General features: G+C 49.1%; 1 protein-coding gene across 1 annotated transcript in view; it reads left to right on the plus strand.

Moving 5' to 3' along the window:
* Positions 1 to 12,741, plus strand: part of CRYBG3 (crystallin beta-gamma domain containing 3) — a 1,124,543-nt gene that overhangs the window by 545,879 nt on the left and 565,923 nt on the right. Inside the window, exon 13 of the mRNA XM_086936146.1 lies at positions 4,991 to 5,023. Within this exon, the coding sequence (XP_086792272.1) occupies positions 4,991 to 5,023 (33 nt within the window). The remainder of the gene's footprint in view (positions 1 to 4,990; positions 5,024 to 12,741) is intronic.

The following is a 12,741-nucleotide window of genomic DNA, read 5'->3' on the forward strand; positions in this document are numbered from 1 at the left end:
TCTTGCCAATCCAAGGGACCCTCCTTACCATAATTATTTCATTGTGCAGGTGGCCCGGGAGCGGTCTATTCCAATTAAGCCATTTTATAACTTTGCTCTTCAAGGAGCTAAAGGTTTCTGATTCCCCTGTTTCTAGTGGTGGTACTCCGGCTAAGATGACAGTAAACCGGTTAGCCTCCGGTGGTAAATCGGGCCGCCTAGCTCTAGGGGTATTAAGTGCCTCGCTTGGTACTCCCTGGGTCCCCCCAGCCATATGGTCTGGTGGGTTAGTTTGGCTTGGTTGTTGACTCGCCCCATTGTCAGTTGTTAAATTATTGGGCTGGGATTGAATAAGGGGTGGTATACAGGTATTTGGTGGGGGGATATTAGGTTGATTCATAACCGGATTAGGAGGAGCGGGAATAACAGGGGTTATGGTAGTTGTTGGGGTGTGTTGGTTCTGGAGGTTACCAAGGGTGGCTAGGATGGAGGCAGATGTTTTCTCTACATTTGATATTCTGGAGCAAAGCCTATCCAGTTTAGCCTCTAATGGGGATATGATTGATTTAAGTAGTGCCACAGCCCAATCCATAGATATTTCTCTATTCGGGGATTGGGCATCACGGGGGGTAAATGTGGTCTGGGGTAGTGGTTCCTCCCGTACTCTAGCAGTTTTTGTAGCCCTTCCCATTTTAGCTTCTTTTTTGTTGTACACTCTTTTCCGTTTCCTCACGGCACCCTCTCTTTCCCCACGACTCTTAGACTCAGTAGTACTCACATCAGGATGGGATAAAATGGAGGCATTTTCACTTATGAGTACACAGGTAGGGTCAGCAACAATGTCAGTTGATATAACCGGGGTGGCTAGGGTCTTCTATGGGCGGGGATATTTTATCCGCAATAGCAGACTGATTGCTATCTCTAATGGGCGTTTTGGCGTTGGCAAGGGGTCCTATGGATGATCGTTTAAGGGAAATAAGTTCAGTAGATAAACGCTTTTCCAATATGACAATCTCCTTGTCTATAATGTTATTAGCCCTAATGAGGAATTTCTCCATACCTCCGGCGGTTGACAGGCTGCCAGTTAAGGAGGATTTAATCCTATTGTCTCTGCCGGCCATAGTCCTTAGGGATGGGGACGCACACAGGTTAGAGGGGTGGCCCGGTCCGGTCACTCCGGGTCACGAACGGCCACAAACGGTCCCGCCCTTGTCCCGGGCTTCTCCCGGCGCCCTCCCGCGCGCTCCCGCGCCGCGGGAGTGTTAGTTCCTATATGTAGGTGTCCAAGTAGCTACCAGGAGGGCGGGGCCGGCAACGAAATCCGCCGAGTCCAGGTGAGGCAGCTGCTTATGATGGTCAGGAGTGAGGGCGGGGCCGGCAGGGAGAGCAACCCAGCTGGAGAGGGGCTCGCGGGGACTCCTGGTCCTCGGAGTCCGCCGCTGTGCTCGCAGCCCTGCCGGTTGCTCCAAAGTATGCCCCTGAAAGTGCTAGCAAGGAAAAGGGCTGCTGCCGCGATGCGGGACCCGCGCAGCGGGTCCGGCGAGGGGTGGCGGCGTGCAGCGTGCAGCAGAGATACTGGCTTCCTCGGTTCCTCCCTCGGGTGAGGTGTCCGTCGGTCAGGGTCGGCAACGAAATGAAGATACTCACTTAGCACTTTATCACTTCAGTAGGAATGCATGCTATATTAATTTTGATATATCTTTCTCCGAGGTTGCATGATTGTGATTATATCTTTTTGCCTACAACTGTGTAGTCAAATGCATATTATAAAATGCTTTTCACGCGGTGTTATTCTGAAGATTATTCCTCATGTGTCAGAACGCAGTGGGTTGGGAATCAAGTAGGTTTTTTTTATTGATACTTGATTGCTCGACGCATGGAAACTGTTGAAATATAGAAACTATAGGCAGACCACTCCTATATCACGCGCCGCTATGAAGAGAGATTAGTGCTTCTAGAACCAGGGTTCATGAGATGAGGTTTGCTGGAAGAAGATGAGTACCAGGAGAGCATACTTTGTCTCAGGAAGTGCGTAAATGCACAGAACTGCTTTTAACTGGACAAAAAAGTTCAACATTCAAAAGTTTAAACAGAGTAGTGATCATGTAGGCAAAAAACAGAGATTGCATTCGGTCTAGGATGTACGGTCCAAATGTTCATTTTCTAAACTTTCAAACAAGCGTCCACATTACTGCGGATCAAAAGCATATTGAGCATCTGTGGCATCTGGAGGGACGGTGACACAGTCCTTAACTTTTTCTTTTCCATTTGTTTGAGGAGTTTTACCCTGGAATGAATCCCAGCTTGTCTAGTTTTTCAAGACTGCGGGCGATAGCCTGAACTAGCAGGCAATCCAAATTAAGCAAAGATAATGTTTAAAGAGGTACATTTGTTGATGTCTTTGGTCTAAAACAGCTGCGGTACTGCCTACAGGTTTGTTGGGTGTACTCACATCTCCTTGGAGTTTAGAAACGTTTGTTAATGATTGAGGTGATTGTGCATCGGATTAAACTCTGCCAGTAGACCACCAGGGATTAGTATTTGGCCCATCAAATATAGTTGCCTTCACTTCACATAGGTTAATAAGACCGTCAAAATTACCCTTTTGTATTCCCTTCCATTCTATCACTGTAGAGCTGGCTGTGTAAGCAGTGACTTACAAGACAGCATATGAAAGAACAAATCAACTTAAAGAAGGTAAAGGGAGCATCTATGTTATGGTTTCTATACTACCAAACGCAACAAGATGATGGACGGAGTGCTGAAACTTTTCAACTGCTCACTCCCAGTCAAGAGATCTGGGTTTAATCCATGGTTCTTTTGCTCGCTACACCACCCCAGTTTGGACTTAACCATTTGCAAGTCAGTCTTGACTCTTCTCATTAGGAACAGTCCTATCCACACTGCCAGGCCAGGTCCTCTCTGGAACGCAAACACGCATCCTGTGAACACTTTTAGAGTATCATCCTTCAACAGCTAGGCTATCTTGAATCCAGTCTCACAGCGAGCATGGGATCCACGTCTAGGCATACCCATGGCTACTTAGGGCGAACATAGCAAACACAACAAGATGATGAACGGAGTGCTGAAACTTTTCAACCACTCACCCCCAACCATGAAATATGGTTTTAATTCATCGTTCTTTTGCTTATTATGCCACCCTAGTTTGGACCCAGCCATAAGCAAATCAGTCCTCACTCTGCTCCTCATGGGAACAGTCTTGCCTGAACTGCGAGGGTAGGTCCTCCCTGGATCGTAAACAAGCATCCTGGGACCGGTTTCAGGGTATCACCCCTCATCTCCCTGACATCCCATTTGGAGAAGACAGTTTTTTATCGGGGACGTGTGCATATTGGTCCCAGTGCTTGTCTAGTGCGGGAAAGTCCGTATACTCTGTGGCATTTTCTGGACTCCCTGGTCTGTTTATCATGAACTTTGGTGCGATTGTGTTCATACTTGTGAACACTTTGAATAGAGTACATCTGAATTGCCGTATAGTGAAGCCATTTTTCTAATTTCTGGTGGGCTCGTGGGACACATCCTTGGAGGGCTTTTTGAGCCCTTTGAAGTGTGGCACGCCACCTTCCAATAGAATCTCTGAACGTGGTTTGAACTACGTGCCTGTTCTTGAATAATTGAGATTATACATAGTGTATATATTGATCTCAAAGATTGAGCCCCCTTGGTTGGCTATTTCCTGAATGGTTTATCAGCCATACCTAAATTGAAGATATCCACACCCCAGAAGAAATTGTATATCAAGTACCTGCGCCCTGATGAAGGAACTGTGGATAGTCGTCCTTTCCGAAACGCGCGTCTGCGCTTTTTTTGTTTGGTTGTTTGTGATTTTGTGATTTTCACTGTATTGTTTTTTCTCTGTACTGTTTTTGCCAATTTGTAGTTGTTTATTAAATTTTTTCACAATTGTGTATTGTGTATGGCTGTTGGGTTGATTGTGAGGATGTGTGGATGCTTCAGGATGAATAGGGGTTATGTTGTATATTTAAATTTGTTATCTATTTGAAATAATTTTATGAAAACTGCCTTGGTGCATGTTGATAAAAAAATAAATAAGATACATGTTTTTCAAATGAGTACTGTGTGGGACATTGTTGATATGTATTAATTTTTGGATGTATTACCGCAAGATTAATTGTGTTATCCAGGAGAGGTTTCTGTTTTTGTTTGTATCACCCCTCATAAGCCAGGCTACCTTGAATCTAGTTGTAAAGCAGCCTACAAATGTACATAAATTGGGTAAAATATATGCGCAATGGCTTCCACTGTTAGAAAATCTGCTTATTTTGTGGTTTTCCAAGAAAATTGGAACTTTCTTAGTAGTAGTATTGTTAAATAATTGTCAGTTATAGTATGAGGTAACCAATAGATAAGGAGCAAAGTTCAGTATACTGAATGTTCTAAAATACCCTCTCATCTGTCTGCAAAAATTAGCTTGGAAAACTATGGTACGCTGCTAAATGAAGGCCAGACTCGCTGCATAGCCAAATGTTGCATTCCCTCTACTAACTCTGATGAAGATGAAAGAACTTCCTGAAAAATAACATCAAGGAATTTTATCTAGCTACTAATGCAGGTATTCTGCATGCAGATATTCGGAAAGGATGACTGGAATGATCACCAGTAATATAAAAAGATAGTTGCGTAAAGCAGTTCAACCTCACTCAATCCCATGAGATACATCTGTTTATATCCTTCGCGTTGGAAGTCCCACAAAGTAGAGAGAGCAGTGCAAGTCCACAGTCTAATGAGTAAAGGTATCTCTTGTGCAGGTTGCGTGGAGAGCTCAATCCCTTTGGACCGTCGAGCTAGTATTGACGAAAGTCGGCGTGGAATGCCTGTGTGTTGAGAAATCATTCTACAGACTGCTCAACAACTTTGTCCTTTTGTATTTTCCCCATTGTCTTATAAAATTTTAAAGGCAAATGTTTAATGTTGACCCCTGGAATGCCTATGAAAATAACTAAAATGTGCCTTCCTTTTTATATTTCAGGAACCTATTGGGAGGGATAAACATCAACATTTGGTATGTTATATGTTATGTATTTTTAAGAATCAAATTCATGTTAAATGCAATTGAAAAGTACTCCCTTCCAAATGTCAGCAAGGTTCCAGAAGCCTGTCCCACACATTAAATCGACCCTGCTAAAAGTAAAGCCTGTTCTTGATAGTTGTAACATTCTGACAGAGAGTGGAAGTTGACATGTAAAATAATTGTACATTGTTTTTGGCATCAGAGTCCATTACCTTAGACTGATGATACATCTGGCATCTATTTTTTTTAATTAGCTTGTGTCCTTTTTATTGAACGCTGTAGTGGGATGGGACACTTATTTGTAGCCATTCTGAAAACTGTAGGTAGAATTTCAAATACTTTTACTGCTTTTAAGCTGCACATGCTGGATGAGACAAAAGGTGGGTCCGGTACCCATCTCTCAGCATTTATGATTCACACAAGGATTGCGCTTTCTGTACATCTGCCATACTTTCCGTTTCCCTGTTTTCGTTAAGCTTGACACAGAGCTAGTGTAGGAGTGTGTCTGGTTCTAGTGGAGACCGAATTGTCTCTTCCCAGCATTACACCACTGCTTCTGTAAGCCATGAGCAGCGAATTCGTTAGGGATAACGATGCTCCGCGCCTGGCCACTGGTAGGGTGCCCGCTCTGATGTTCGCGGACATCCAGCGGGTCCTGGACGGCTTTGTCTCCTTTTGTGCCTCGCAGGGATTGGAGGTCAACTTGGAGAAAACCAAGTTTATGATTTTGAATCCCCCGAGGCACACCCGCCCAAATCCCACATTGAATGGAACTCCGCTAGAGCGAGTCAAGACTTTTATATACCTGGGGTCACATTGACTGAGCACTTTGCATGGGACCACCAAGTTTCCAAATCTTCCCTGAGACTTGCACAGATTATGGGAGGCATAGGCAGATTTCACAGAGCCTCAATTTTTAAACCAGTTACCCCAGCCCTTGAGATATATAAAACACAGGTCAGGTCTGCAGCTTTGTACGCTGCAGAACTTTGGGGACACACGAACGTATGCAACTTACTGAAGGTTGAACAGGCCTTCATGCGACATCTGGTTGCCCTTCCCCAAAGCACGCCCCTCGTACCACTACGCTTGGATCTAGGCTTGGAACCTATTACCGAACTGGTAGCTGCACGACCTCTGCTCTACTGGAGAAGGCTCTGGTCTGTGCCGGAGCTCGCATCCTTTAGAGCAGAGTTCAATACAATTTGGGGGCAGCTAAAGAACAAGAACATACCCTGGTTGGCACACGTAAAGGCTCTCCTCTACAAAATTGGCCTACCCCAACTATGGGACACACCAGAGGACAGCTGCACGAGGATGCAAAGGTCTGTACTAGTGGCGGCTGTAAGGTCATATAACCTCAAAATACTACACTGCTTGACTTCCTTGGGCAGGCTGTCTACTGAGTTCCTACTGATGAAAGCCGAATCCAGGACGGAGGTGTTCCTGGACCTAGTGCAGCCTCCACTTGCAAGAAAACTATACATTCAACTGAGGCACGGCTCTATACCGATTGGGACATTGACATCCAGATGGGCAAAATCGATGGAGGCCAACTGCCCTGCTTGTAATTACTGTAGGGAAGACATTGTACATATCTTTTTTTTTTGTCCGGCATATAGCGAAATCCGGAAATGCTGGATTATCCCATTGTGCAAAAACCTAGGTTTCAGACAATGTGTACAAGCTTGCAGAGTTTTAACCTACGATACCGCCCCTCCCATTGTCTTTGCTGTCTCCCGATTTTTACTTGGCATGTGGCGGAGAAGATCTGTTTTTATTTATAAGAAATAATGGACTATTGCTTCTCATTTCTTTTCATCTTTGATAACTAACGTTTAATAACTTGTTAAACTCCTATTGTATTTATGGTTTTATTTCTGTGCTTGTATATATCTTATTGCACTTTTATGGTCATTGACCGAAATAAAGTTATCAAATGAAATGAATGAATTCTAAAATGCATTTATATCTGCACTTAGTTGTACAAATGTAAATGAATGCACTAAAATTCACGTCCCTTTTAAAGTCCTTACAAGTCATTACCCCAGGACCCTCCTGACCTCGTCCCATTCCTTACAAATTGGTGATGATCATCTGCACGACAGAAAAAAAGAAAAGGAGCATGCTGGGATACCCTACCTGCTCCCTCCCACTGGGAGTACATAAGCAGTACCAGCCCTGCATGCAGCCTGTTCTTTTTTCTGTCTTCCGACAGAATGGATGTGGAGTTTGCTCTTACCTGCTGTGGCTTCAGGGTCGTCTCGTCGGGCTGCTGGGCTGTCCTCTCCGTCCCTGAAGTCCTCCTCCTTGACACGTCGTGCTGCTGGGCTTCTCGAAGTCCTGTTCCGCGTTCTCCTGGCCTGCCGGGCTTGCCGGGAGACGCGTTGTGAGCGGCTGGTCCTTTGTAGCTGGGGTGCCGCTCTTCCCGAGGCTGTTCAGGGTTGAAGGTCGCGTCTTCCTGTGGCTGGGCCGGTCGGGGAGACGCGGTGCTGCTGCTTGGAGCACCTCGAGCCGGTCTTGGTGTGGCTCCTGGTGTTCCTGGTTGCCGGTTGGAGCTGTTTGGCTTTGGATCTCCTCCCTGGACGCTGCATGGACTCTTGGGGGTTACTGTTGCTCCCGGTTTTGCCTATGCTGACTCGGTGCTAGTTCTTGATGGCGTCTGGGCTGGTGGTTTGGGGGTCAGTCTTTGTGTGGTGATGTTGACTGCCCCTGTGGTAAGTACCGCATAGCGGTTTCTTTTTTCTCTTATATGCAATGGAAGGGTCTGGTGGTACAGTGGACTAATGCATCCATCCAGAACTCTGTGTTTGACTCAAGGTCACAGGTTTGTATCCTGGTGGAACCACTCATCCTTTCATGATCGATGACATTGAGTTGGTTATTAATCAACGTGTTTATCAGAGCCAAAGGGAGACTGCGCACTTTGCAGACCATATGTGCTGGGAGCCTGGACTTTCTTTTCTCCCTCGGAGGCCGGGTCTGGTGGATTGGTTTGCTGCTCCTTGCTGTTTCTCCTCCCAGCGCTGGTGACCTGGTGCGCGCCTGGGCTGGTTCATGGGGGCATTGGGCTTGTGGTGCGCCCTTCCTGCCCCCTTGGTGAGTACCACGTAGCGATCCCTTTTTTTACCTACACGTGGGCCTGTGTTTGACTTCGTGGTGTTCACATGGGTTCCCTTGTGTTGGGCGCAGGCCAAGGGAAGGGGTGGTAGTGGACGCGCTTTCTGTTGCCTGCTGCGTTGTATGGACGAGGGGTGTGACTGGTGGTATGCTGGGTCTGGTGGCTCGGAGAACTTTGCATCCACTGCTGTGTCCTGTGTTCGTCCTCGTGATCTCTGGTTCAGGTCCCGGCGGGTCCTCTTCGCCTTTATCCGTTTGTGGTTGATGTACTGTGTGCCTTTGGGTTGGGTATCAATGTACATCTGTTGTACTATACCATTGCTTATACGCCTGTTGACGCTGTTCTGTGCTGTGCACGGGGTGTATGGCTTGCTCGCCCCTTGTCCTTGTTTGGGGGTTCACATTCTTGCATTGTTGTTTGGTGGAGTGACCTTGCACTTTGCTGTTCCGTTTGTTTGGCACATGGGGGTCTCTGTGTGTGCCTTTCCCAGTTGTGCTTGGTTTCTTGGCCTATTCCTGCCTGGTGTTATTTTCCGGGTTGCTGCCTTGCTGAGTCCCTGTGGCCTGGTAGTTGTGGTCATGTGCTCTTTTTTTCCGTTGTCTGTATTTCACTCTTTTGTGTTTCACTGACTGTGTTGGCTGTCTGCGGGGGGCGGTTTGCCTCGTTTCCACTCGTGCCGACTGCTGTGTGTCCGTATGTGCTGCTTATGGTCTTTTGTTGCACATTGGATGGGCTTGGTGCTGAGGGGGGGGGGGCGTTGTTCTCGCCTCCTTCTGGTTAAGTGTTCGCTTGGGGCCCTGGCTGCTCTTCCCTATTGCTTGGGTTGCTTCCTCCCTGTGCACCTGGCTCCTAGGAGTGGCCTGGTTTTGGGTCGGGGCCTCCTCCTTGCGCGGCTTGCGCTCTGCTCTGGTGCTTTGTTCGGCTGGTCTCCATCCTTGCTGTTCCTGAGTGCTTGCCCTCTGTGCTTGGCTGGTTGCTTGTGGTCCTTTTGCTGCCTCGGTCCAGGGTCCTTGGTGTTCCGGCCTGGTTCTCTGCCGCCGCTGCCCCCTGCTCTGGCTCGGTCGTTGGCTCCCCTGCCTTCGGTGTCCTGTCTTGGGCCATGTTTCATCTGCTGGCCTTTGTTTGGGGCGGTTCTGCCCCAAACAAAGGGGGGGGGGTCCGTTGTGTCTTCCTCCGGGGGTTGTGTGTTCCTTGGCCTTGTGGCTTCTCGCTTGCTCGGTGCTTCTTGCTGGTGGGTGTCTGGGCTGGGGGATAGGTCCCTGTGGGTCTGCTGTGGCCTGTCCCCTTGGTGCTTTCCGCCTGGCGGTTTTCTGCCTGTGCTGGCCTGCGGCCTTGGTTTCTGTGGCACCTGCTGCCCGGCCTGTGGTTTGGCTGGGTTGGCTTTGGTTCCTCCCCGGGGTGGTGTCTGCTTGCTGGGTCGTGGCTCGCTTTGGGCGGTCTCTCCAGGGGTTTGTTGGCTTCTTCTTGGGCCTCTTTGCTCTGTCCTCTTGGCCTCCAGCCGTCCTGTTCTACAGGCTTTGGTTGTCACTGGTTGTCCCTGGTGGGTGCCAGGGTTGGAGTGCGCCTGGATTTTCCTGTTGCTGTTACCTGTTCTGGTCGCCTCTGGCTGCTTGTCACTGGTGCGTGTGCTTCTTGGTCTTCCATTGGATGCCTGTGGCCCTTCCAGCCCTTGGTTCCGCTACTTCGGTGGGTTCGGGCCGGGTGTGTGTCTGTCTGGGTGCCAGCCTGCCTGAGTTTTTCACTGTTGGGCGCTTCTTGCTCCCTTCTGGTGCTTTTGCTTGCCCCGTGCTCGGGGTGTCTGCCTTCTGGTGAAGTCTCCCCCTGGTTTTTCGGGGGGGGGGGGGGGGGGTTTGTTGTGCCCTTCCTCTGTCCTGGTGGGCCTTGGCCTTATTGTGGTGTTGGCTCCGGTGTCTTCTCGCGTGCCCTGTTTCCCTCCGGTGGTGGCTGGGTTTTGTTGGTCTTCCTTAGCTTCTGCTTTGGGTCGCCTCTTGTTCTTGGGTTGGTCGGCTCTTGTGCCCTGCCCTGTTGGCAGTGCCTTTTCCCTAATTGTGGGGTTTGGGTGTCTGCCTCCCCTGGTGTGTGGTCCGTTTTCTGCTTCCCGCCCCTCTCACTCTGCTGTGGGTTGCGGTTGGCTTTGCTTCGGGTCTGGGGATTTGGGGGCATGTCGTTGGCCCTGTGCTCCCGCGCGGGCTGTTTTCGACCTGTGCCCTTTGCTCTCTTGTTGGTGCTGGGGTGTTCCTTCCCGCTCCCTTGTTGAGTGGTGCGCCTTTGGCTTTTTCAGGCTCCTCTCCTTTGCTTTCGGTGCCTGGGTTTTCCCGTGTGCTCTGGGGGCCTGGGCTCTGTCTCTTTTGGTTTTGCCTTTCCGGTGCCTGTTTTGGCCTCCCGTTCGCTTTTGCGTTTGGGTCGCTAGGGCGCCTCTCGGCTTGGTTGTGTTGGCCTTCTTTGCTTGGGGTCCTTTTTTGGTCCCTGCTGGGGTCCTTTCCTGGCTGCTCGTTCTCTTGGACTTTGTCGCTGTCCTGGGCTGGTCTTCTGTGCTTTCCGGGGCCGCTCCCTTCGGTTGGATGTGGCGCTGGGTCCGTTGTGTGGACTCTGGGCTTCCTCCCTCTGGTTCTCCTTTCTCTGGAAGGCCTGGCTGTGGTTGACTGCTGTGCCTTTTCCTGTGCCCCTTCCTGGTTGGGGGTTCTTTTTGCCTCTCCTTCCGGGTCCTAGTGGTGCGGTGTTGTGTGCCTCCTGGCTGGCTGGCCTGGCTGTTCTGCGGCTGGCTTCTTGGGGTTGGGCTGTGGGCCTCCTTGTTGGTCTTTCCTGTTTTTGCCCTTCTGCCTTTGGGGTTTTGCCTTCGGTGGTTCCGTGGTGTCATCCTTTCTCCTCCTGGCGGTTGGTCCGGCTCTTGGTTGGTGTGGTTTCCTCCTTTCCGGTTCTGGGGTTTTTGGTTTCCCTGGTTCAGTGTGGGGTCTTTCTTGGATGTGCCCTGGTTTTTGCCGGGTCTATTTTCGGTTGGGCTTTTTGCTCTCCCTGACCTCTGTTGGGCAGGTTGCTGTTTTTTTTTCCGGGTGACTCCTGCTTTGGGGGTTTGCCCCGGTCTTGGTCGATTCTTGGGCGCCGGGTTCTTCTCCCGGTTGGGTGCTGCAGCTCTTCAGAGTCTCTGCTGGGATTGGCCTTTGGTTGGTCCTGCCCTGTGGCCTGGTCATTCGGTGGGTGTCTGACATGTGGGTTCCCTGTTGCTGCCCTCTTTGCGGCTCTGATGGGGGCTTCCCCTGGTGTGTGGGGGTCGTCCCTCTGCCTTGTTCCTTCCTTGCCCTTCGGCCCTACAGCCCTGTGCGGGCTGTTCTCCTCTGCCCTTGTCCGTTGAGCTGGATTGGCCTGTTGGTCCCTGGTGGGTGGCTGCCTGGTGGTGCCTGGGTCCGGGGGCTTCGCCCTTGGGGGTTTCTCAGTGGTTGGTTGCCTTTTCCTGGCTCCGTTCTCTGTTGGGGCGCGCGCGTTTTTCCTGGGCTTCCTTTAGTTGTGGTGGTGGGGGGGGGGGGGGGGGGGCCGGTTCTCTGCTTTGGTAGTCTCCAATTTGTAAGGAATGGGACGAGGTCAGGAGGGACCTGGGGGTAATGTCCTATTACTTACCGGTAATCTTCATTACTCCTGGTCCCGTTGACCTCGTCCCATTCCTTACTCCCCTCCCTCTCTCCCTGGTGGCCGGCCTTCCTGTTGTTGGCTTGGTGTTTTCAGGTTGCATGCTGGGCTGGTACCGCTTATGTACTCCCAGAGGGAGGGAGCAGGTAGGGTATCCCAGCATGCTCCTTTTCTTTTTTTCTGTCGATCATCTCCAATTTGTGAGGAATGGGACGAGGTCAACGGGACCAGGAGTAATGAAGATTACCGGTAAGTAATACGACATTAACCTTCTTATGGTTGATGAGTTGGATCTTCTTGATGGCACCCTTGCTTAGTGTATTGTCACCACAATATAAAAATGTATTGGACACGCACACATTTGTAAGCATTCCTCCTTTTGAACGTGGATTGTTGAAACATGTAAGCCTCTATGTTATTGTATATATGCTAACAGAATTTCTTACTAGTAAGACTTCTTTCGGATGTGAAAAGGGTCAAGCATAGCCTCTTATCTTGTGCTCTATCTAGAGAGCTGAACTGAGAACGTTTGACTAAAAGAATACAATTTCTTCTCAAGTGCTGGATCTGCTATGAAAATCCCCCTAAGGAAAGAATTAATACCCCCAAATTGTAAATTTTTCGACTAACCCAATTTTCTCTTGTGAGTACTTTTATCATATTATTAACCTTCATTAATAGGGCATCGTTTTTCAATGCACTTGGTTCAAAATGCCAAACCCTTTCCTTAAACCATCTCTTTGCAGGTAATAAATGTTGTCATAGAGAATACTTGCCATTTCGTTCTCTTCCATCTTGATTGTTGTGGATTTTAGTTCAAAGTCAGACAGTTTCCTAGACGGGAGTAAGTTGAGTATCATAAATGACCTCTGAGATAAGAACGTTTGTCACTGATTGATGGTAGAGAGTGGTCTATGTGATGTCTGGAGATGGGAAAATTCATCTGAGAGAGATCAGACGATGTATT

The sequence above is a fragment of the Lissotriton vulgaris genome, chromosome 8, assembly GCF_964263255.1.
Source record: "Lissotriton vulgaris chromosome 8, aLisVul1.2, whole genome shotgun sequence".
NCBI lineage: Eukaryota > Metazoa > Chordata > Amphibia > Caudata > Salamandridae > Lissotriton > Lissotriton vulgaris.